Below are 26,085 nucleotides of genomic sequence, written 5' to 3' on the forward strand. Positions count from 1 at the left end.
TTCCACTCGAAGTCTCTGAGTCATTACTGCTGTTACTACTTTAGAAGAAGCAGCATTGCCCTTTTAAATGTTGAATTGTGATTGGACCTGAAAGCTGCTCATGGGATGGTCCACTACTTCAATTCTGGAAAGTATGGAGTCTAATTCAGCATAAAGATTTGGTACATTGGTGCATGCACATCAACATTTGCAATGATTTTCCGTCATGGTTCTCTTTGGGTTAAATATTTCATTAGATATGCCCTTCAACCATTAAAGAGTGATGGGCGTGAATACATATTTTAACATCAAAGTCTATTGGTGCATTTGTAACTATCTGGGAATGGCGACCTCTTTCTGCTTTCCAACTCCTCCACTAGGGCCGCAAATATAGTGCAAAAGTTTGTTCCTTGCTCTCTCCCTGGCCATTCTTCACATTTGCTACATCAGCTTTACTCACAGGCTCAACACACATATTGATCCTCTTGGGTAGACACAGAATGCTGGAGTAACTCAACGGGATAGGAGGCATCTCTGGAGAGAAGGAATGGGTGACGTTTCGGGTCGAGACCCTTCTTCAGACTTGATCCTCTTGTATGATTTTGGTGTCGTCAAATTGAGGACCCATTGTAATTTATTCGTAAATTTATTTTGCAAAAAGTGTATCTAAGAACTACAATTTGGATTTAGGATGCTTCTTTAGCTGTAGTTTTGAAGTTACTATTTTTCCTATACCTCCCAATGTATTCTTTTTAGTTAGCTGTGTATATACATCCACTTGAATTATGTTGGTGTCATTAAATATTGACATAGTTTTACTTTTTTTTTTTTTACAGAAGAATGGACAGAAGAAATAGGTAACATATTTGATTATTTGGTTCAGCATCAGAAAGTATTATTTATATATCTAAGTTGGACACAAAATGCTGGAGTAGCTCAGCCACAACCCATGCATTCCGTTCCCAACCTTGCCTTCAACAGCCAACATGTCTATCCACTCATGCACTCTTGGAACACTTGTTTATCCAGTTGGCCCCAATAGCATCCATGCCCAATTCAAAATATTTGAGTCAATTGATGATAAACAGAAATTAAACTTGCCAAAAATTGGGCCCCATGCCCAAACTCAATAAAATCAATAATATGCATCCTCCAAATTAGTGACCCAAAACAGCTCCTAAATTAGAGCCCCGGGAAATGTTATATGGGCTTACATGAGTCAGATATGCATGGTGAGGCTAATTGACTATGGGTGAACACAGACATATGATGACCTGAAGCATTGCCATAGAAGGTTGTGGAGGCCAAGTCAATGGATATTTTTAAGGCAGAGATAGATAGATTCATGATTGGTATGGATGTCAGGAGTTATGGGGAAAAGGCAGGAGAATGGGGATGAGAGGGGAAGATAGATCAACCATGATTGAATGGCGGAGTAGACTTAATGGGCTGAATGACCTAATTCTGCTCTTATCACATGAACTTTTTGCACCCCTATGCCAATCTTTATCAACTTTTACTCATTGCTTATGTCATGAAGAGGTCACTAAACCCATAAAAATTGAAGTGAGCTTTGGAATGCTTAAAAATGCATTAATTGCATTAATATGACTCCCAGTTGAAAGGGTTGTCTTCCACAGAGAAATTGCTGTCCTTGCCTCATATTTTATGCCTCAATCTGGCAGACACAAAGGCTATCTCTGCGTTATTCATCTTTCAAATATTTCAATTCTTATCATTAGAAACCGGCTCTGATAATATGGCTATGCAAATGGAGATCCTACGCTTGTTTATTAAAGACGTGATTTTACCTTTTCAGTAGTTTAATATATCATTTTGCCAGTAAAACCTGAGGTATAATTTCTGCTATTTGATAGCTGATTTTCTTAGTAGGTGTCATATTTTTAACGTATGATTTTATTCTAAGAACACTTTCCTTTCAACAAGAATGCAAGTCAGTGAGAAAACTGACCTTGCAGAGTCACTGAGTGTGACTATAGTAAGGCTGAATTATTTGAAATAAGACGTGCCCATGTAAGCTTTAGTTGGTGATAATTTATTTATCTCTATTAATATTAATTTAGTTATTCTCTTTACTTCCCCGAAGACAGTTCCTCATCTGAGATGACCATTTGCTATCACACATATGTCTTAGAACAAATGAACATAAATAGAAGAGGGTCAAAATAGTATTTTGCTCAAATTAAATTGATATGTTATTTCCGTAAACTTATACTGCCTCATCTCAAGTGTTGTCATGCATGAAACATATTCTTACTGATATAAACTAACAGAATATATCTCTTTTAAAGTCACTGAAATATCCAAGAGTTATGAAGAAGTTTCTTACACAATTCTGGAGGGAGATGAAGTTGATTATCAGAAAGGTAGAGACACAATTATGTTACCTTGATTAATAGTGCATATTATCTAGAATTACATTTGAAGAATGAATATTAGGATGGGATGTCAAAGAGCTGCTATCACTGATGAATTATAGGCAAAATTATTCAAGTTTCAGGTATTCATTGCCCAATTCAGTGATTTTATTTGATCAGATATATTGTAACAGATAAGCATCTTATTTCTTTAATATGTTTGCAAATGTCTTTTGTCTGAATTATTAGTAACATAAACATTTTTTAATTTTAATTTGCTGAGGCTGAACATATCACCTACGAAGAGGAAGCTTATGCAAAAGATAGTTCCAAGTGACTAGAACGTTTTATATATTTTAATATGTTTATTTAATCATTTTATTCTTTAAGATTCTTTTTTCTTCAAATAATGCCTATCTTGAAATTATTCTTTATCTTCTGCAAAGGAATACCTAACAGAATGCCAAAAATTGCGCTTTAGGGTTTCATAAAGCAAAAGTTTAACCTGTCCAATTTGGTTCCACTGTTCCCACCTATTTTTTAATCTCAAGTAGCCTTCCATGTGGTGCAATATTGTGAACCAGAAATTTATTTATGCAACATCAACAGACCATCGCTATCCAGTCTTTCAGAAACTTCCTCAACGAACTCAATGAATTTAATGAAGTAGAAATCCTGTTTGTTGAAGCCATGTTAGGAATCTCAACAATTTATGCATTTCTGCACAAGAATTCTCTCATATATAATTTAAAACTTGACAAGTATACAATTCGCAGGACATTATTTCCAATGTTTTTAATCTATTGAAATCAGTGCAGACTTCAGGAACTATATATAAAAATGAATCACTGACTTGCATACATAATCACCTTAATCATGTATAATCAGTATCACAAGATATTTGTTTAAGAAAACACATATGGTTGGGTTCTATTTTAATAGAGGTGCACTCTGTCCTCTTACTGTCTCAAGCATTTTGATTTGCAATTTAATTCTAATTTCTCCTTTTTTGAAAATACGATGTTGTATTAGTATTTTCTTTCATGAAAGAGCCACTATGAAATTCAAAACCCATAAGAATCCATTTACCACTTATATTCTTCCTATCAGTTGATTGTGTCTTGTGGTCTAATTTTATATAATGTGTTTGTCCTATATGTTTAGTTTCACTTTTCAAACATCTTGTAGATAATGTCCATTAGTTTCATTGTGCTTTATCTAATAATAAAACTGTTTTTTAAAGTGTTCAAGAAAGATGTTTCTGACGAAGTTAAGCCACTTACTGTTTCAAGAAAAGAAAAAGTTCCTCCAATGAGAGGTATGGAAATATGCATCCAAAGGTTTAAATATGTTCCTTGAAGAAGTAATCACACAATCAATTGGCTTTAGTCTGTGTGTTTCTATTGTATGTTTATATGTATTTGTTTGTGTGCACTTGTATTGTATGCTCATATGCTTGTACATTTACGTGGAGCCTGATTTGTACTTTGTAGCTCTTGTAGCTCACTTTTCCTTTAAATTAAGTAGGCATATTGTATTAGTAATAGTAATGGTGAGGCATAAAATTATAGATGCTGGAAATCTAAATAAAAACAGAAAATCAACAGCGCATAATTTATGTAAAGATCCCACTCCACTAAATGGAATGTAAACAGAAAATTCTGGAATAACTCAACAGATTTAGCACATCTATGGAAAGAGAAACAGTTAATGTTTCAGGTTCGAGACAGTTCATCATAACTGAGAAATTAACGCCAATCTAGATAGCAGAAAGAGTAGGGGAATGGATGGCTTAAAGGGAACTTCTCTGAAAGGATGAAAGTGTGCAGTTAACTCTTTATTCCTCAGTGTGCACTCCCCTGCCCTCTCTACTACCTGGACTAAACTATCACGTTCTCAGTTTTAGTGAAGGGTCTCAGACTTGAAGCATTAACTGTGTCTTTTTCCATAGATGTGCCTAGTGTTAAGTGTTATTTTTTTTAGCATTTTCTGTTTTACTTCATTTGGAGGAGTGTTCTCTAGATAAATCATGTACACTGCCAGACATAACAACACACAAAGCTGTCTCAGGAAAATAGTGCAATTTTCATCTAAATAATTTGGATGAATTGAGTTTATCACTAAATACCTTGTAATTAATATGCAGTCAAGCATTTCTACTTGAATTATTTAATAGGCTACATAAGGTGTAATCTACATATACCAAGATCATAATAGTTATATGATTGCCACAAGATAATGGACGCATCACATATTAGTTGCTTCCTTGCATTTAATGTTACGTGCATTGCTATTTTAAAATGTTCTGAGTGCGTGCCTCTGATATTCTTCTGTCCAAAAATTAAATTCTTAAAGTGCCTGAGGTTCCTGAGTTTGTTCCTGAAGAAATGAAACCAATTCCACAAGAAGAAAAGGTTGCTCCAATTAAAGGTACAAAGGAACGCACACGTTTTAATTATCCTTTGGATAAATGCTTCTGCCAATATGGCACTATCTTATAAAGTAGTTCAGTTAAGAGTTCTTTTACTTTGTGTTTTGTTTGTGCATATGTGCCACTTGTGCTGTGTCAATCTGTCTTCCTTATTGAAATAATTTTGATAGTTTTATAATCATTACATTATAGCCGAAAATCTCTGACATCAAATTGGGTAGTTGTAGTTGTTTGATGATGCACATGGCATTTGTACGCCAAATAGGTAATTTCAGTCTTGTTGAATGCCAAATCCATGAAAATGCATGAAAACATGCCCATAAGCAGATCATTGGGACAACTGATGTTCATTGATGATTGGAAACCAACACTGCATTTTTGGAGCCTTGTGTTCCAACCAGTCTTTATTTTAAATGTGTGAAGTAATCTGCACTACCCATGCACTCTTGTCATCCCCACACTCAACTCCCAACAGAACCATTTAAAATTATAATTATGCTCTGTACTCATACAGCTCTGTACTTATATGGAAGTAATTATCTCGCCTGCACTCTCATAATTGTCAATGGTTGCCTGGCCCAACACCGCAATCAATATTTATGCAGCTGGATCCTACCAGGCTATAACTTGCGATGTTTCCAATGTATCTATAGTTCAGTTAGATATGAGTCAGCTTAGTGGGCATACAGCCTTGCAACATATTATAGTAACCTAAATCAGTAATTATGTAAAATCATCATCATTTTATTGAAAAATTATTAATGTTCAGTACGGTTTTAAGCTATCAACTTGTCAAATATATCTTGAAGTAAATAGTACGATCTGTTCCAAAAACATGAAAAGTCAGATTTGTTGGAAAGTAACTCTAAGGGCACCACAAATGTATGTAGAGGCTATGTACTGTCCATAGAAAAAACATATATTTAGTGTTACCTGAGGTTTGAATTACCTGAAGTGATGGGTTGCAAAGCAATCAATTAGTCTATGTATTAGTGTCTAATTAAGGTGGATTATAATTACTTCATTATCTAATGCCATTTCATCAAACAATACCTTTTTGTACATTAGAACCAAAATACAACATTATTGTGTGATTTAGCACAAAATAGTAGATGGTTTATTTTGTGTTTAATGTTGTGTGCGTCCCCGATCTTGTCACATCATTGGCAATTTCTTTTCCAAACTTTTCTTTAAGTGCCTGAGGTTCCCAAGTTTGTACCTGAGGAAATGAAACCAGCTACACAAAAAGAAAAGACTACTCCAGTGAAAGGTATAAAAGAAAGGAAATGTTCTTTCTTTGAATTATTCTTGGGATCACAGTGAATTCATTTTGTTACTGTCTTGTGAAGTATTTCTGTTCAAAGGTTACGGATTGCCAATGCTCTGCTACATGTTAATCTTATTACATGAAATGTGATCTAATTGTTTGCTGTAATTGTAATTGGTCCATTTGTTACTGTGTTGTGTTGTCTTTGTAGCTGAAATAATTTTAATACCTACGTTTTAGTAAAAAAAAAGCATAGTATATAATTGGTCTTAATAGTGACCATTGTTTGGATGTTATGGGTGGTGCTTGTGCATCAAAATAGCATCAGTTCTACATACATATATATATATCTTGATGTGACTTACACCAATAACTGTGTTATTGTAAATGACTGAGGCCTGCCTGTAAGAATGTAATATAGGTAGATTTTAATGCCCCGCAGTTTGAAACGATGATAGGGCATCAGGATTCTAATTTGGAGCTCATTGCTCTAAATAATATGTATTCATAAATATATATGGCTGCACTAGCATTACCATAGGAATATTATGGTAAGCCTTGCTTCAACCCATTGAATCAATTTCGCTAATGTAGATTAAGCACCAGGACTTGTGATGCGGAGCTCAGTGCTGCAATTCGCACACACTTTGACATGAATGGCTGATTAAGTATTAAGCAGCAAAATGTCTTAAGTCATCCCACGCCTCTGACAGTTGTATTGAAACAAATCTTATAAGTTAGTTTGGGTTATTTTCATTTTATAATTGCTGTGATACTTGTAGAAATCATTCTGCAGGGAGTGGTGAGATTTACATTGTAAAAGTCCCTTTGGGCTGCCCAGAACTGGACATTGAAATGTGCAGCGGTCAATGTGTAATGGCATGACGGGCTGCAGCTCCCATTAATAATCTATGCTTCCTAAAACAATAATAATATATACCAGAACGTTCATCATTGTACCTCGGTACAAGTGGCAATAATCTAAACTCAACCATTATCCAAAATACAAAACAATGGTGTTATTAGTACAAGAGTGTCATGTCTTAATCACAGCTTCCATGTTTAATTTTAGGTATATTGTTTTAAAATGTTAAATGCGCACATCTTTGATGTTCTTTTGTCAAAAAATTAACTTTCTTCAAGTGTCTGGTGTTCCCGAGTTTATTCCTGAAGAAGTGAAGCCAGTTTCACGTAAAGAAAAGGTTGCTCCAATAAAAGGTACAAAAGAAGACATTTTATATTGGAATCATTCTTTGAATAAACAATTTATTTATCTTATTTTGGATAGTCTTTGTTGTAAAAATGTGTTGCCTTTCTATGTGCTAATCTTATTTCATGGTTGTTGTAATTTTAGAGCTTGTAACTTTGTGTTGTTTTATATGTTTCATGCTGCTTTCTAATTAAAATGATTGTGATACTTTCATCATGCTTATGAACAGAGAGTAACATTTAGCTCAGCTGTAACCATTGTTTGGGTGCTGCAGATATTTTAAAAATCTACCCCGTATCTGTAACATGAACATGCCAAACACAATATTATGCCAGCCAAAAGTATGCAACATAGGCAGCAGTTGAAACTGTGTGAATTTGATTGTAACACCAGCAGTGCCAATTTAGAGCTCATTTAATTGGCTAGCATATATTTTTAAAGGCATCTGAGTGAACATCAAACAGCAGGAAGACATTCCCACCCTCACCCCATCACAGTCTTGACACACCCATATATTGCAGTTTAAAGGGATCAATGAGTAATGAATGAGTCTGAAGAAGGGTCTCGACCCGAAACGTCACATATTCCTTCGCTCCATAGTTGCTGCCTCACCCACTGAGTTTCTACAGCATTTTTGTCTACCAATGAGTACATAAATTCTTGGATTTTTTTATTCTTGCTAATACTGCAATTTTATAAATGATTGTTGCTATCTAGAGTTGGCTACATTTACAGCAGTACACAGAGTTGTGTATCAAGCACTGAAGCAGTGTGCTGTCTTCCGACATTTGCACATGTCGGTTGCTCTTGGAATGATATATTAGGTTTTTGTTCCCATTGCATACAGAGGGCAAACTGTTGGGAGAGTAGAAGGGGGAAGGGAGGAATTGGAGGAGGAGAAGGGGAAAGGGGCACCTGACAGGAGGCTATGTCTTCTTTGCAGTGACATAATTAACTACCTAAAGAGATAGGTAGATTCTTGATTAGTACAGGTGTCAATGGTTATAGGGAGAAGGCAGGAGAATGGAGTTAGGAGGGAGAGATAGATCAACCATGATTGAATGGTGGAGTAGATTTAATAGGCCGAATAGCCTAATTCTGCTCCTATCACATGACCTTATGACTACCTGAATGTTAGTAAGTTACCATATACCTCTTTAGGGATGTCTACAATAACATAATCTACCTGTTAGAACTATAGTTCTACCTTCAAAGCAAGATGAGGACAGGATTAGGATAGCATTGATAGTAGCTATCAAGGTAAAGGGCCTGTCCCACTTGCCTGAGTTATTCACGTATATACATCCATGGATATATTGTAATGGCTCGTTATGCCAGCCGTAGGTACTCGGGGCTATTTTTTTACTCGTGGACATTTTTCATCAGGCCAAAAAAACGTCCTGACTTACCTGATGCTGCGAGTACCTACAGCTGGCATAACGAGCCGCTACGATATATCCACGGACTTCTACGGCCTCCTACGGACCCGTTACGAGCATTCCACGAGTTTGAAAACTCGGGAGAATTCGTGAATAACTCGGGAAAGTGGGACAGGCCCTTAATAAAGCCAAATAATTCTTATGTTCCTTCCAGATTGCTGCTGGAAATGCAGTATTGCGATATTTATGTTTCAGTTATTTATCAATAAAAAGTAGTATAATACATATAATTAAAATATACAGATGTGGTTGGAGGCATTAGCATTGTTCTCTAAAACTGATAACAGAAAATCTTGAGGACACAAGAGATTGAAGTACTTGGAATCTGGAGCAAAACAAACTGCTGGAGGAACTCAGTGGGTCAGGCAGTATATGTGGAGGCAGAGGGTTGAGACCCTGCCACATTAGAATTTCATACATTTTGAATTCTTCTAAACCATAATACAGATGAGAGCATCTTGAATTGCTTTCTCAAGATAACAGATCATGTAATTTATCTGTTGTTTATTTTGTGGTTAATGTTATATGTATTGCTGTGTCAAAATACGTTTATGTCTAATATGTTTCTCCAAAAATTAAATCTCTTGAAGTGCCTGAGGTTGCAGAATATGTTCCTGAAGAAGTGAAACGAGTAAAACAAAAAGAAAAGGTTGTTCCAATAAAAGGTACAAAAGGCACATGCATTCTTCTAATATTTATTTTTCAATACATAGTGTTTTAGTTTTTTAGTTTAGTTTAGAGATACAGCATGGAAACAGGCCCTTCGGCCCACCGGGTCCACGCCGACCAGCGATTCCCGTACATTAACACTGCAAAGCCGTACAAAAAAGCAATTAACACTATCCTAAGGACAATTTCTGGCATTTACTAAACCAATTAACCTACAAACCTGTACGTCTTTGGAATGTGGGAGGAAACCGAAGATCTCGGAGAAAACCCATGCAGGTCACGGGGAGAACGTACAATCTTCTCATTACCGTAGAAACATTTGTTCTCTTTTAGAGCCCTCAAATTTTCAGTGCTCTGCTATTTATTAATTTTGTTTTACAATATGTTGTTTCGTTCTTTGTTTGTGCATCTGTATCAGTTTAATGTGTAACATTATATTGACAAGCACCAACTACAAGGCAAATTTATGCCCAGTGGGCATCTCATTCTGTCAATCAGTGTAAGATGTTGTTTGGCAACTGTACTGTTATTTAGGAGCTAATTTCTTCAGTTTATGCCATATCACAAACTCCAGTGACACAACCTGTGCGAAACAGCAGGAGATGGGTCTCTCTTTTTCCAAACCAACCTTAACTATTTAAAGGGATCATACATTACATATCAGTTAACTTGGGTTGAAATTTTATTGTCTTCACTGTAATTTTACAGATATTTGGCACTTTACAGAAACAATTCAGATTATAAGTACACAGAGATACTATGACAGGTATGGAAGGACCTATTATTTCGAATTTGCATTAACTAATTCCTTCAATGCATTTAGTGCATTATTAGGCATTATGCAATGTAGCATGACTGGGAAATTAAACAAGACACATAAAAGTGAATCTCAGGTAGGAAATATCCCCTAGAAATAACATCCTCCTGCAATCTCATAGCAAAGCAAGAAATACAAAGTCAGTAGATGCCAGGATGATCAGGTCAATGGACTTCTCTACAATGGCAGATGGTAATATTTATAATGTAAGAATAAATCAGTTGCATATTAGTAACATTTAGCAAAGCACACATGCACATGACAACATATGGATGTGATTATTGGTCTAGTAGAAATTAATAAACTGTAACTTTTTTGAAAAATAACATTAATGTAAATATTCAGACTGAAATTTCATGCCCTGAAAATTATCTGAGTATACCCATCACTCTGTGACACTTTATATTAAACCTGAAACCTTTATAACTGCAGAATTAACATTTGTAAAGGTATTTTGAAAATAAATTTTAAATGTTAGCAAGAAGGTATGCTTTCACAGCATGCATAGGATATCCAATCATAAACATAATATCATCCTAAAAGTATGATGATCTTACAAAGTAGATTTATTGGAAAGTGATTCTAAAAACACCCATAGCTGTACATGGTGATTTGAGTACTGATCATAATAAAATTAGATAGTACAACCAGAAGAATTGGAAAACTTGGAGAGGAGATTTGAATTTAAAAGATACAAGTGGATTGATAGCTGAAATGTAAAATATCCCTAAATTTTGCATTTAATTAAGATTGGTATTTGGTGCTCTTTTAATCTACGACACATTGTAAGATAGATATATCTATATAAAAAAAATCAAATGATTGAGAAGATTAGATTATTATGCGATTAACATGAAATGGTAAACTGTGTCAAGTATTTGTGACTCCCATTGTGTTTAATGTTATGTGTATTGCCATATTCAAACATTCTACATCTTTCATATTCTTTTGTCCAAAATTCTTAAAGTGCCTGAGATTCCCGAGTATGTACCTGAAGAAGCTGAACCAGTTACACGAAAAAAAGCAATTGTTCCTCCTGAGTTTATTCCTGAAGAAGTGAAACCAGTTATACGGAAAAAAGCAATTGCTCCTCCTGAGTTTATTCCTGAAGAAGTGAAACCCGTTATACGGAAAAAAGCAATTGCTCCTCCTGAGTATATTCCTGAAGAAGTGAAACCAGTTATACGGAAAAAAGCAATTGCTCCTCCTGAGTTTATTCCTGAAGAAGTGAAACCAGTTATACGGAAAAAAGCAATTGCTCCTCCTGAGTTTATTCCTGAAGAAGTGAAACCAGTTATACGGAAAAAAGCAATTGCTCCTCCTGAGTTTATTCCTGAAGAAGCTGAACCAGTTATACGGAAAAAAGCAATTGCTCCTCCTGAGCTTATTCCTGAAGAAACGAAACCAGTTATACGGAAAAAAGCAATTGCTCCTCCTGAGTTTATTCCTGAAGAAACGAAACCAGTTATACGGAAAAAAGCAATTGCTCCTCCTGAGTTTATTCCTGAAGAAGTAAAACCAGTTTTACGGAAAAAAGCAATTGCTCCTCCTGAGTTTATTCCTGAAGAAGTGAAACCAGTTTTACGGAAAAAAGCTATTGCTCCTCCTGAGTTTATTCCTGAAGAAGTGAAACCAGTTACACGGAGAGAAGCAACTGCTCCATTGAAAGGTACAAACGAAGACATACATGTTATACATGTATTGTTTCTTTGGAGAAACATCATTATCTTGAAAAATATTTTTGTTTTAAACTTTTCAGATAAGCAATGCCTTCCTATTTGTTTGTTTTTTTCCAGTTTGTGCTGTTTTCCAATTTTATTTCTGTATTTGTGCTATATTTTGTTGTCCTTGCTCACAAAATAAATTTGATACTTGCATTATGATTGGTTATATAGAACAAAACATGGCTTATGTTCCTAGATTCATATTACCGACCATAATGCAGAATGAGAAATTATGATGTGATTACCACAATGCTGTATGTGTTTGCAGCATCTTTCTAGTTAATGTAATGTGTATTTGTATGTTCATTTCTTTTAAGTCCACATTTTTGATATTCTTTTGTCCATAAGTTCCTGAGTTTGCTGTGGAAGAAGTGAGATCAGTTACACGAATAGAAACGGTTACTACAATAACAGGTACAAAAGACAGCACATGCTTTATAGTAGAATAATTCCTTGTACAATCATCGTTATCTTTGATGAAAGAGAGTTTCTTTTTATGTGTGTCATAATACAGATGTCCTGATCCATGTTCATCCCCTAAATGTTGTGTTGTTTTAATTTCTTCTTCATGTTCTTTAACTATTTTGCTGTCCCTGCCCTTGAAATATTTTTTCCGTTTGCATTATAGCTAATTAAACATTAAAACATATACTTTATACATATCAAAATTTGATATAGTCGACTGTGTGCGACCGGTGTCATTTGATATAAAAATGACAATTCAAAGTTGCAACCAACTTAGTTCAGCCTCAGAGGGTAAGCAGTTTCTGAAATGAGTTTGTGGATGATGCCGCAAAACATCTTCCCAATAATACAAGATGGCTGTACTAGATGTTTGACAAGCAGTGCCACCAACCCCAAATTACAGTGAATAATACTATTAAATATATGGATTATGTTTTTAGAGTAGAATTTCATATGTTTCCAGTAATGTGCCTGAAAGGTTGTTTGCAGCGTACTGTGATGGAAGATTCTACCCGTTTTACATGAATTTCATTAGAAAACTGAATCATTTTAATTTTTGATAGCCTATTACTAAATCAAAAATAAATTATTTAATGTGTCATTAGAAGCAGTGGAACCAGTTCCTGTCCAAAAGAAAAAGGCAACATTACCAATAACAGGTAAAATGTATATAAGGTTTTATACTATATGTGTCCTTAGTTTATTGTTGTTATTAAGGTTATCTTATTTTCAGGAAATTCACTAAATTCAGACTTGGAATTCCTCTGATTTCCTATTGTTGCAAGTCAATGGATAATATAGATTATATTAGTACTATTCTGTTGACAATAATACATCAATTAAATTGGATTGAAACAGGTATTGGAAAATTATATTTTACCCTAAAAAAAATAGAATATCAATGTTAAGTAAAATGTACAATTAACAATTAATGTACAATTAACTTCGACAAAGAGTTAGATAAGGGAAAAGCTTGTAAATTCTTATGCTGATAGTTTTGTCGTTTGACATGACAATTACAGCTCTTGGGTTTGTGATTCTCATTTTACAATACTAATTGTATTCTTGTAGTTGTATATCAAATTCTTCTGCAAGAAAAATAGAAAAGAGTTAGGGTCAGCTCACCTTAATTAGCATAATGGCAGAAGGGGTGAGCCAAGGCAAACAGGAAAAATAAATGAGAGAACTTTGTCATATCTTGATGGTGTGACTATTATAAAAAGGAGGTGAAGTATTCCCTCCTGACTTATGGACACCCATGGCAAAGGAAGGGAAGACATGATTTAAAGGTTTGGGTGCAAATACTAGCAAAAGGTCTCACATACCTCATCCAATAAACTGCCTATATGGAACAGGTTTGCTATCTGACTCACTCAAGTTAAATAAGGATGGTTTGTAAATTGTGGGTTTATTAATATGCTTCAATGGTTGTAACTTTTACCACACATCACTGATGAAAGACATTGACACAAAGGCCCTGGTATTTGTATGAAGTTAAACTGCAATCATATTGAAGAATGTCCCCAGTCAGCTCCCCTGTTTGAACAATAAATTAGACAGAAACGTACATTCTTTTAAACCATTTCTTTGTTTTTTTTTTAAAGTGCCGGAGGCTCCTAAGAAGCCAGTTGTTGAAGATGTAGATAGAATTATGCTAAGAAAAGAAGAGATTTCTCCTAAAAAAGGTACGATTACCCAACATTATCTCTGCATGGTGCACTTCTGTTGACAATTATGAAAAAATATATATATTTGTCTCTTCAGTACCATTTCTTTTTGTAGCCTCTCTACTCATATATTGATTAATGTATTGAACTATTTTCACTCGTTTTTTTTTCATATTGTTTAGGTTATTCACGCTCTTTAATTTAAGCAAATAGCAATCTAATACTTTTATTCATTTAGATTGCTCATTTATTCATTAAACATTTTATTCAACATTTGGAAGTATGCAGAAATTAACGTCAGTTATTTGTGAACGTGATCATTTTGAACAATAATCGTATCATTAATACCGGACATTTAATTTGAAAAGATGTAAAGTGAAGATACATTGCTTCATTTCTGAATATATTACAATTATTTTAGTATCGTAGTGCTCGTTTGTTGTTACAAAAGGAAATATCACTTTAAGTCAACATTATCCACGTTATGTGTTTCATGTCATAATTTGTTGCTTAAATTTCACCAAAGTGTCAGAAATCCACAAGAAAACAATATCTGAAGAAATTACAGCTTTTACTGTGTCAAGAGATGAGGTTGTTCCAACTAAAGGTAAAAATGAATACATCACAGATTTTACATTAATTTGCTTCATACTTCATGGTCTCAAGTTCTCAAAAAGTTTGCTTTTTATTTAATTGCTACGATTAAAGTTCCAATAATCTGCCATGCTAATTCTTCAAAGATCCCCATGGTTCAGCAACTTTCCCCCTGCCTCCTGTTTCCTCAGCTCCCTTTTAAACTCATCAGGGCCTTATTTCTCCTAGCCCCTATAATCGGAATGAATGAACGAGGTCCCATGTTCCCTTTAAACTCAACAGGGCCATGTTTCCCACATTTTCATTAAACGCATCCTGGACCAGTTTCACACCTGCCCTTTAAACTTGCTGGATTCACTGGAAAATGTATTATATTACAGTGTAAATCTTAAAATTGTAAATAAAAATGTGTTGATGGGAACAATTGTACAGAAAATCTGCCACTCCAGCACCACCAAAGTTCTGAGCGTGCAAGATATTTCAGAATTTTATAGTTCCTAGTTTTCTCAATACACGTGTTTTATCATGTTTAAAATAATTGAACATATGCATTGAATCTTTTGTGGTATTCACAATAACACTGGTTGCATGTATTGATAATGCCTAAATATGTCTGCGGTAATGTATTGAATTATTATTATTAAATCAAAATTTAACTTCAAATTCATACAGATGTTTCATAGAAATGTAATTTATTTAAATATGAAAGCAGACAGAAATATCACGATTGTGAAAACAATGTTATTTGCAAATCATTAGATTAGTCAATTGTGTTATGCATTTTTCATGTTATCTATATTGCAGACATCTGCCAAACTATCAAAATAATCCCAGCTGAATAGTAATAGTAAAAATACAATATTCTTTCAAGTTCCAGGAATATCCATGAAAGCAGTTGAAGAAGTGAAACAGATTTCCATTACACGACAAGAAGAGATTCTTCTAATGCCAGGTATTAAAAATGCAAAGGGTCTGAACCAGATTATTAGTGTTTGACATGCACTTTAGCTCCAAATGGAAATTATGGTCTTACAAAACTCATTGTTGTGAAAATGGGACCTCAGCAAACAACTGAGTCAAATTATTTTATGGTAAAGTGAACAGATTGAAGAAATCACCATTCTGATATTGGTAAATTAATCAAATAGTTAAATCTTCTATCTGTCCAATAATGATTCTCAGTCAAGAGAACATTTTTCATTTTTATTCCTTGTTCAGTTATGTTAGCTTATCTGATTAATGTCATGTAATCAAGAATGTTAGGCTTATTTATCATGTTATTAAAGCAATAATGTTCTTTGAAGTGCCAGAGGTTCCCAAGAAGGCACCTGCTGAAAAGGTTAAACCCGTTACTGTTCCAAGAAAAGAGGAAGTCCCTCCAGCTAAAGGTACACATACAGATTTCAGGCTTGCAATAACTTAGTTCACAAAGCAACTTTTTCACAGTTAGAATGAAAATAATTTGTACCTTTCATGCTGAATCTTCAAATCCTGTATTCAATGTGAAATTCATATGTTGAGTTCATTGGAGCGGATCACAACAGTTCTGACAAGAATCCCTGCCTTCCCGTTAGATCCTGCTGTAATTTGACCCAAGCACCCATTATGGTGGTGAATTGGGAGACGGTTACATTTTTGATTACATCACTTCAATTTTTTTAACTTATGTTTTCAGAGGTTCTTAATTTTTAATTTTATTCCTTAATATTAATGATGTAATTTTATTGGATTTCTAAAGCCTCTAGAAGTCAGAAACAATTTTTAAAAAATCAAAATGCCTTCTAACGTTTTTGTAGCTGACAAATAGGAGTGGACCTTTGCTATCTATAAAATCCTTATTTTGGAGGATAGAGCTTTCTCACTGCAGCAGAGGCCATGCTGCCACTCAGACCCTGCCACGAGAAACCAGATACTTCAAGGGATTGACATTGGTCCCTCCCTACATACCAACCTGGTAACATTGGCCATAAAGAGAATTCATGAAAAAATGCCAGATAGTAGCCTAGGCTACATCTTCCCCATTATTTCTATATTTATTTATCAAAGTATTTTTTTAAATTTTGGAATTATATATATATTTTTAAGACCTTTTAGATAAGTAGAGATACAGGGTGGAAATAGGCCTTTGGCCCACTGAGTCCGCCTAACCAGCGATCCCCACATACTAACACTACCCTACACACACTTGGGACAATTTACAATTTACCAAGCCAATTAGCCTACAAACCTGTTCGGTTTTGGAGTGTGGGAGCGCCAGGAAAAAACCCACGCAGGTTACGAGGAGAACATACAAACTACATATAGACAGCACCTGCGGTCAGGATTGAACCTGGGTCTCAGGCACTGTAAGGCAGTAACTCTATCGCTGCACCACCAAACCGCCTATTTTACTTAGTTTTACTTAATAACAATTCTAATCAATAGAACTACCCTTTTTGTTAATTTGATACAAATAAATTGGAAAAAAAACCCTTCAAGATTTGTACAGAGGGTTTTGATGAAGGTTTCTGAGTAAATCATAAGCATATTTTTTGTTAAGGTAATAATTGCCTATTGATGTTTAAATTAATTCAAATCCAAAATAAATTTTACATTTTGTATAAGTATTACAACGTTAGTTGACACATTATATTTGAATGAAAGTGCTTTATATTTATAGAGATGGTAGCATATCTAAAATAAATTAGTAAATGTATATTCCATTCTTTTACTTAGATCATTTGTTCTTGGTGTATTCATTATATTGTTTCTCCAGAAACAAAAACTATTTTGAGCTCATTGGCTAACTGCAATGTTTTTCTTGACCTTGTATTTATATGTCAACTCTTTTTTATATGTGTGTGCTTTAAGTAAATCTTATCTTAAAACAAATATATCATTTTAAGTGCCAGAGGTTCCCAAAAAGCCAGTAATACCAGAAGAAAAAGCAACCATTTTTCTGCGGAAAGAAGAAGTTGCACCAATCAAAGGTACAAATCTGCAAAGATACTCATAATATAACAATATATTTGCTTCATCATAATCTTAATACTTTCCCCAGGAACACTTTACTCTTGTGTGGAATTTTGTACAATCCTTTCAATTTGTATGGAAATCCTGGTCTTATCAATCTAAAAATGAATCTTTTATTGTTTTCTTTCATTGTTTTCTTTCATTGTTTGTTATTTGTGTGCTTTAGTTGTTATGTACATGGAATTTCATACAATTTTAAATTATGTATACAAAATAATCAACTTAAAGGATCTCTGCTAGTATTTATGCCTCACACAATCTTCCTCCTGCCATTTCACCATATATCGACAATATCTTCAATTCTTTCCTTCTGAGCCAGCAAATGTTTGTGGTCATCCAACTTAATCACCTTAAAGTTCTACATTTTCATAATTTGTTAGTGAAGAGGTTATTTTTTTGGTTTAGGAGTGACTTTTTTATTCAGGGTGGTTAACTTGATTCCTCTACATCTTCTTTCTTATGTTTATTTTTAAAGCCTTAATCAAGTCAGTTTATCATTTTTTTCTGGAAAAAAAAACATTGGTCAATTGCAGTTTGTATGGCAATGGATCAGAGAGGTGAATTTCCTATTTCAAAGATGATTACGAGCAGAATGATAGATGCATAAGTATCTGTTGCACAGCATATTCCAGGTCTACTTGACTCAGCCCATTATTTTCCAAACTATTTTTCATACAGTTGTGTTTCAACGAATACACCCTTGAATGAATAACATTTGAAGGAGGCTTATGTTATTATTGTAATAAAACATTGTTATTGTCAAATACACAGTTAATAATTTGACAAGTTACACTGTCAAATTTAGATTCTAATTGATCAGGTAGATGATTTTCATTATCAGCCATACAGCAAATTAATGTTTGTATCTGAGGTCCAAATAGAATAATATTGATTTGAAACTTTTTGTGATGTATGTTTTGTGTAGACGTTATTCAAATGTCTTTCATAAATTTCTTAAATTGACTTTCTCTTAAAACACAATATTTATTCAAGTGCCGGAGATTTCAAAACCTGAAATATCGGAGGAAGTTGAGATATTTGCTCTTTCAAGAAAAATGGAAATCATCACAAGAAAAGGTATAAATGTACACAGAAACATCTCAAGAAGTCTTTGCTCTATTTTATAAATGTTCTGATATACTGATTTGAAATTAATGGATAAAATACTGATACACAAAGATCAACAGTAATTACTTCAATGACATCAGGTGTAATATCTATGGAAATAATCTTTATGTTGTCATAAGAAGAGAGGTTAACATCATGCATTAAATTTGTCTGTCCTGTATGTTTTATGTTATACTTTTTTTAAATAGCTTCAATATTAAGGATGCTATCTTTGATAAATCTTAATTATGTTCTTTCAAGACTTGGAGAAGAAGCAATTTGATACAAAACCTCAGCTGGACACTAAGCTAAGAAAAGAAACTATCACAGTAACAGGTATAAAAATACTTTGGAAAAATCATTCTTCCATTTTAATGCTTTTTTTTTATTTTGGGGGTCTTTTGGGTCTTGTTGATGTCAATTGGCTTCCAAAATGTTATTTGTATGGTTTTATGGTGTTGTAAATTGTGTTTTATATCTCTCTCTAATATAAGATGTTAACTCAGAGAAATCACTATTGATTCATATTTTGCAATTACATCTTTTAACTGTGAAATTATATTGTTCAGACAAATATGATTAAAGTGAGTATTATAGATGTAAAAGCTGTTACATCATAAGAAATCAAAGTGACAGAACCAATATCATTCATACTTCGCCATGAGCTTGCTCCTCATTAAGATCATAACTGATTGGACACCTAACCCACTTTTTACTTGATCTCTTCAATTCACCTAATACCTAAAATCTACCTAAGCATTGAATATATCAGCAACTGAACATCTATAACCTTATTCCTTTGTGTGAAGACATCTTTTCCACATTTCAGCTGCAAATGGCCAATCAATTGGCCTGAGACCATGCTGTACCCCCCACTAAGTTCTAGACCATGCTCCATAGTTCTAGATAACACAAAATATGTTGATTGCAGGGAATGGTGGGACATGGATCTTGTGCAGGTGGATGACATTATTTAAAATTGGCATCATGTTCGATGCAGACAAAGTGGGCCAAAGGGCCTGTTCTTGTGCTATACATTTCTATGTTCCGTAGAATGTGTAAGAGAAAGTGAGCAGTGGGAAAGGAATGTTAATAGTGATTGACATTTATGTTACTCTTTCCACTTCCTCAGGACATCCAGCAAAATTTAATAGGTGGTGACCTATTTCTGAAATGCAGTTACTGGAAATCGTGCCAGGAATTTTTCTCAAACATGATTATTACATTAATTATTTGCATTGGAGTAGAGAATTGACTTCACGCGGATAACTAAGATGCAGATACCACTATAGATGGTATCAATGACAATAAGACTGCAAAATAATTAAACATTGTTGGTTGATTTTCCCTCCAGCCCCACACCCCAAGAATAAAAGAATGGTTAACAACTGTTATGTAAGATTCAGCTGTAAACCGGCCCATACTCTGGTCCTTATTCTGCAAACCTACCCATTTCCTGACCCCCAATGTGTTTTTTTACCCTGATCCTGACCCCAACACTAGCTCTGGTGGGACATATCCGTATTCTGGTTACACACCTTTCCCAGCGCTCAATCTCCCTTGGACATTGTATAAAAAATAGAAAAGTACAGCACAGGAACAACATTTGGGCCACAACATGATATTACTTGTCTTATAACAGCAAGAAATATTTAAAATTGCATTACGTGCTTGCACAAGACAGAAAATGTATTCTGTGTCATGGAAAACAAGATTCACTGAACACCACTAGGGAGGATTCTGAAGGAACACACTATCTTTCCCAATAGTACACAACCAACCCTGCCTGTATACTTTTTTTTTTGGATTGGAAATCAGTAGATAACAAGTAGTTACTGTATTTCATTCATGATTACAGGAACTAATAGTAGAATTAGCGTATAACAAAAAACGTTGTTGCTATTCTGAAATAAAAACAGTAAAGTCTAGAAATATTCAGCAGGTCAGGCAGCATGTGTGCAAAAAAAAGCAGAAATTTCATGTCAAAGATCCTTCATCTGTACTTCTGATGACATTTCTTCTATCTAGAATATTAATTCTGTTTCTCTTTCCATTGATGCTGCCTGACCTCCCAAGTATTTCCATCATTTTCTATGTATCCTGTGTACTATATGCTCTGAGATACTGTAGACAATGGCAACATTACTGGAAAACATGTTTTGATGGTTTTCAATTAGTGACATGAGGATTTTACCCCTGCCTGACAGAATTTTCCTAGCATAGTTATAATATTACTTTTATTATTAACTGGCTTCGATATATTGTTTGAAGTATTGTGTTCTATTTGTCCCGTATGTTAAATGTCATTCTGATTTCATGAATGTTTAAATTGTTTTTTAAATGAATCTCATCCTAAAAAAATATGCTTTAAAGTGCAAGACATTCCTAAGAAGCCAATGGCAGAAGAATATAAACCAAGAAAAGAAGAGATCATGACAATGCAAGGTATGAGATGAAAGGAAGGCATCCATAGAAACTTTACACAACGAAGTGTGAACAATTTATACTTCTCCTGATGAACTCCACACATCATAAATAGAATCTTGCTTCTTTAATTGTCGTTTGCCACATTTTGTGTATTTTTCTGTTCAGTTGCAATGTGATGTTATTCTTTATATATGGGTGCGCTTTTTATGTTTTATTGGGGAAATGCGGTTTAAATAAATTAGTTTTTTATTTTTCATTGAAGAAATACACAAAATTAACAAAAATACATAAATGACAAAATTATTATAAACTAAAGCAAAATATTAAATATTTAAAAAATTCAATGCCTTCCCCTTGTCTCTTAATCCATGGCCCACAAACCTCTCTGAAATCAAGAAATCTCAGAGTTTGTACCAGATCATAATGACAGAAGGCAGGATAGGGAACTCCCCAACATAGTGTTGTGCAATCCCCAATCCCAACATCTGGATCTCTACAATCATAAAGCCATCTAAACTTCACAGAGCAAAATAATACATTTGCATTCCTGCCACCCATCAAGTTTGTCAGGAATCCCTGGGATGTATAAGATGTAAGTGGATAGTTAAAACATCTTCTCACTACAGAGCCCTTATTGTTTTATGCTCAATTTTAAACTGAACATTTTAAATTCCCTACTGGATTTTGTACTGATTTATCACCAAATTAGACCTATTTCTTCAATTTTACATACTATTGAGTTTGCCAGTGGCACATGGTCTCACTGTTCCACATAAATCTTTACCTACTTGGTCCATAGACATTTAAATACCATGTCTTTCTAAAATAAAATGTTCGTTGATGTTGTTATGTCATTTACGCTTTGATTCTGCACTCTTGACTCTTGTTTTCAATGGTTTCAAAACTATTTATGTTTTATTGAATGAATTGCATCTTTAAACAACAACAATATTCTTCTAAGTGAAAGAAGCTTATACGAAGACTGTGATTGAAGAATTCCAACAAGACGTTGTTCATGAGAGAAAAGCGGCTGCTCCTGTTAAAGGTACAACATGCTTGGGATTTCTTACAGACTTTCATGCTATATTATGAAAGTAATCCCTGCTTTCCATCTTTCTAAGTCCATCCCTAAAAATCCTAGCCATTTTTTCATTTATAATTTTGTTCAATGTGCATGTACGCAATACATCTGATTGTATTGTATTGTCTGATTGTATTGTTTGTACTGTCATAGAAATGATAAACTAAACAAAATGTTTTGCTGTTCATCTTACTGCTATCAGTTAAACTTAATTAACGGGTTAATACAAAATAATATTTTATAATTTAATACAATTAATAATGATTTTTTATTTTTTTATTATTGTGGCTGAGATATTACATCATAAAATTATTCTTCTGATTATTTGATGTTTAAATTCCTAAAAAATATTCATCTAAAATGTTTTAATATGTATGTCCTGTACAAGAAAATTGCAACTATATCAATATTGTCTGCTGTGTATGTTTCATGTTTTCTTAATTTGTACTCAAATCTGAGTCACATAAGTGATCAATAAACCTATAATGATCAATTATTATTCTTCAGTTCTGGAGATTCCACAGAAACCCAAACCTGAACAAGTCCAAACAGTTAAAATTACAAGAGAAAAGACAACTCTGATAACAGGTATATTAAAAAAATCTGTACAAAAATTTCTTAGTCTTTCCTCTTTGTGCCTTAAAATCAAGTTTTTATATAATATGGGCACTTCTTTGATCCTATCCAGAAAATGATTTAGTACTTCTTATTTTTAACCAAACTGAAAATCAAGAGTAAACTTTCTTTCTCATGAAGATAATGATAGCAAGTACACTCTTCTCAAAAACACTTCACCAATCCTGAAGCTTGGCATTATTACTATTTACAATGATTTGCTACCTTTGATTAAACAATTATTCTGCATTTACATTGTGTTTTAGGTATACATATAGTATATGTCTTATAAGTGCCTGGATTGTTTAATTAGCTTTATTGTTATTCTTACCTGAAACTCATCTTAAATCAATAATGTTCTTTAAAGTGCCAGATGTTCCAAAGGAACCATTTGCTGAAGAATCATGGAAGGAAATTACACTGACCAAAGGTATTAACGACATGGGAACATCCCATATAAAGCCCATAAGTTATGGGGCCTGTTCTTTGCATCAATTTAAAAGCAAATATTATATTTTTGTCTGCAAGTCATGATAAGATTTTACTTAAAGTGCTTCTTGTTCCAGCATGAATTTCATTAATTTGTTTCTTCATCTAACCCTACTGTGCTGCAGCGTGATAGTTAACATAGTTTATGTTTCTTATTTGTATGTACAATTCATCTTACTGTCTGTAAAAAAACTAATGTCAAGTACGATAGTTTCTATTAATCAGTAGTTATATTTATACAAGACAAAATACAATATTTTATTTTTATTTTTGTCTGTCACTCATCTTAGTTTAGACTATCATTTTCTCAATCTTGAAATGAACTAATTCTAAAATAATCCTACTCTAAGATGATAATAATATTCTTTAAAATGTCAGAGCTTCCGAAAGAGCCTGTTATTGAAGTGGAGAAGCAAGTTGCTGTTCCAGGAAAAGTAAAAGTTCCACCAAAAAAAGGTATATGCTAAAAGGAAGGATTTGAGTTAAATTCTTTTGATGTCTGATAATGTTCTGGTCTTGCCCATGTCCCTTTGGATCATCTTTGTGCACACTTAAATCCAGTTTTCATTATCATTGTGTAGTGTCCATTTGTGTTGTGATATATTGTGTCTTTGTGTTATCCACGTTGTAAATGTCAATGACATATTTTGTACAATAGAGAATATATCCAATAATTTGTGGATTGGTTCTTGGTTCTTGGTTTCTTGGTCCTCCAAAATATTCCAACTGGAATTTAAACTGGAGGTGGTGAAGGGAGGGTCAAAAATACAGATATTAGTAATTGTATTCGTCCACTTTTACATGAATATTTTATTACATGAATAAATTGTGTTTTTTTTTCATTTAACTGGAGAAATAGCATAGGATATTTTTTAATTGCATTAACACAAAAAAACAGTATACTGCATTCATAAGTAAACATGGTTTTACTTATTAATATAGGTAAGTTATTAATTTAAAGAACATTTTCCAATAGCCTTCTGTTATGTCTAGTTTTTGTATGTTTTATTGTGGATAAAAGTCAAATGTAAATCATTAAAGTTGTACAGTTTCTTCAGCAACCCATTATTAAATGATTCTATTGTTCTTTAAAGTGCCAGAGGTTCCTAAGCAGAAAATTGATGAACTGAAACCAGCTACCACTCCAAAAGAGGATGCTAAACCTAAAGGTACAAGAAAACTTGGGGTTTATACAGCTTTCAGCAGTTCAATCGTGTTTATTTGTCTTATAATGCACTAGATATAATGCACTGGAATAATTAAAGTCTTAAGGGCCTGTCCCACTTGGCCGTCATTTGCGCGTCACGCAGATGGCGTGCGAAGATTTTGTACATCACAAAATCCTGCGACGTCGCGCGCGGCCGCGCGTCACTGCCTATGTCAATGCGCACCATGCGCGCATCACGTGTGTCGTGACGCGTAAATTACACGCAAATGACGGCCAAGTGGGACAGGCCCTTCACTTGCTGCAGCTTTATAGACCTGTGAACTTAAAGATAGTAATCTTAATTTCAACCCTTTTGAAGATCATTATTTTACAAATTGGCTGTTTTCACCTCACAAAATAGGCTATTTTGGATTTACCCCAATTCAACTTTTGCAAGTTCTTGTGTAATACAATCAAAGTTGGCATTGCCCAATTTAGAACTTTATCTTGTAGACCAACCCTGTCCTTATCCCTAATTACTTTAAAGCCAGTAAAACTGTTGCCACTGGTCCCAAATTGCTCAATAGACAATAGTCCAATAGTCCTGCCCAATTCCCTAAGAATGTCAAGTGTTGCCGTCTCCCCTGCCTGACAAAACTTTCCTGAACACACTTGACAAATTCCACCCCATTTATGCCCTTTACACTAATTATAGATTAGCAGTCCCAGTCTATATTGGGAAAGTTAAAATTCCCTACCATGAGAATCCTATTAGTCTTGCAGATTAACTATTTGGGGCCTTACGGTACAATCCCAAATAGGTGATCATCCGCTTTTTATTTCTCATCTCCACTCACATAGCCTCACTGGTTGGTCCCTCAATAATGTGATCTTGGACTACTGTTGTGATGTTCTCCTTAATCAATAAAACAATCCCCCCCCCCCCCCGCCCTATATTTCACCTGTAGCAGCTGTACCCTAGAGCATTAAGCTGCCAGTCCTGAACCTCTATTAGCCAGGTTTCTGTAATAGTCGCACATAGTCAGGCTTCTGTAACAGTTGGAATAGTTCTGTAAATTTCCTAGTCGCACAAACCTATCAACACCCTGAATTAACTTGCCTTACCTGTCAGGCCTCTTTTATTGAAAAAAAGTACAATTTAATCCAAACATATTTCCTCACTCCCTGTTGTTACTCCTGCCCGTCCTGTCAGTTTATCTTGCTGTCATTGATTTCTGCATTGACTTCCATCCTTATACCTGCCTCTCTACTGCATTGGATCTCATCCCCCCCTGCTAATCTAATTTAAACCTCATAGCACTTGCAAACCGTCCTGCTATGGTATCAGTCCCTTTCCAATTCGGGTGCAACCCATCCCTCATGTATAGGTCACATCTGCCCCAGAAGTCATCCCAGTTGTCCAAAGATCTGAACCCTGCTCCTTGCACCAGCTCCTCATCCAGGCATTTATCTGTCTCATTCACCCTTCCTATTCCTACTCTCACTATCTTATACACTTGGAGTAGTCTAGAATTACTACGTCTGAGGTCTTGCTTTTTAACTTTAT

General features: G+C 34.3%; 1 protein-coding gene across 6 annotated transcripts in view; it reads left to right on the forward strand.

Moving 5' to 3' along the window:
- Positions 1-26,085, forward strand: part of ttn (titin) — a 324,330-nt gene that overhangs the window by 152,669 nt on the left and 145,576 nt on the right. For all 6 annotated transcript variants that reach the window (XM_033023845.1, XM_033023846.1, XM_033023847.1 and 3 more), the window contains exons 121-143: positions 816-836; positions 2,292-2,366; positions 3,601-3,675; positions 4,713-4,787; positions 5,984-6,058; positions 7,199-7,273; positions 9,295-9,369; positions 11,158-11,859; positions 12,263-12,328; positions 12,985-13,038; positions 13,984-14,064; positions 14,573-14,653; positions 15,512-15,592; positions 15,945-16,028; positions 17,526-17,609; positions 18,646-18,729; positions 19,021-19,095; positions 21,133-21,204; positions 22,148-22,231; positions 22,775-22,855; positions 23,250-23,312; positions 23,750-23,827; positions 24,466-24,540. In XM_033023845.1, coding sequence (XP_032879736.1) covers positions 816-836; positions 2,292-2,366; positions 3,601-3,675; positions 4,713-4,787; positions 5,984-6,058; positions 7,199-7,273; positions 9,295-9,369; positions 11,158-11,859; positions 12,263-12,328; positions 12,985-13,038; positions 13,984-14,064; positions 14,573-14,653; positions 15,512-15,592; positions 15,945-16,028; positions 17,526-17,609; positions 18,646-18,729; positions 19,021-19,095; positions 21,133-21,204; positions 22,148-22,231; positions 22,775-22,855; positions 23,250-23,312; positions 23,750-23,827; positions 24,466-24,540 — 2,316 coding nt within the window. The remainder of the gene's footprint in view (positions 1-815; positions 837-2,291; positions 2,367-3,600; positions 3,676-4,712; positions 4,788-5,983; positions 6,059-7,198; positions 7,274-9,294; positions 9,370-11,157; positions 11,860-12,262; positions 12,329-12,984; positions 13,039-13,983; positions 14,065-14,572; positions 14,654-15,511; positions 15,593-15,944; positions 16,029-17,525; positions 17,610-18,645; positions 18,730-19,020; positions 19,096-21,132; positions 21,205-22,147; positions 22,232-22,774; positions 22,856-23,249; positions 23,313-23,749; positions 23,828-24,465; positions 24,541-26,085) is intronic.

This window comes from Amblyraja radiata, chromosome 7 (assembly GCF_010909765.2).
Source record: "Amblyraja radiata isolate CabotCenter1 chromosome 7, sAmbRad1.1.pri, whole genome shotgun sequence".
Classification (NCBI taxonomy): Eukaryota; Metazoa; Chordata; class Chondrichthyes; order Rajiformes; family Rajidae; genus Amblyraja; species Amblyraja radiata.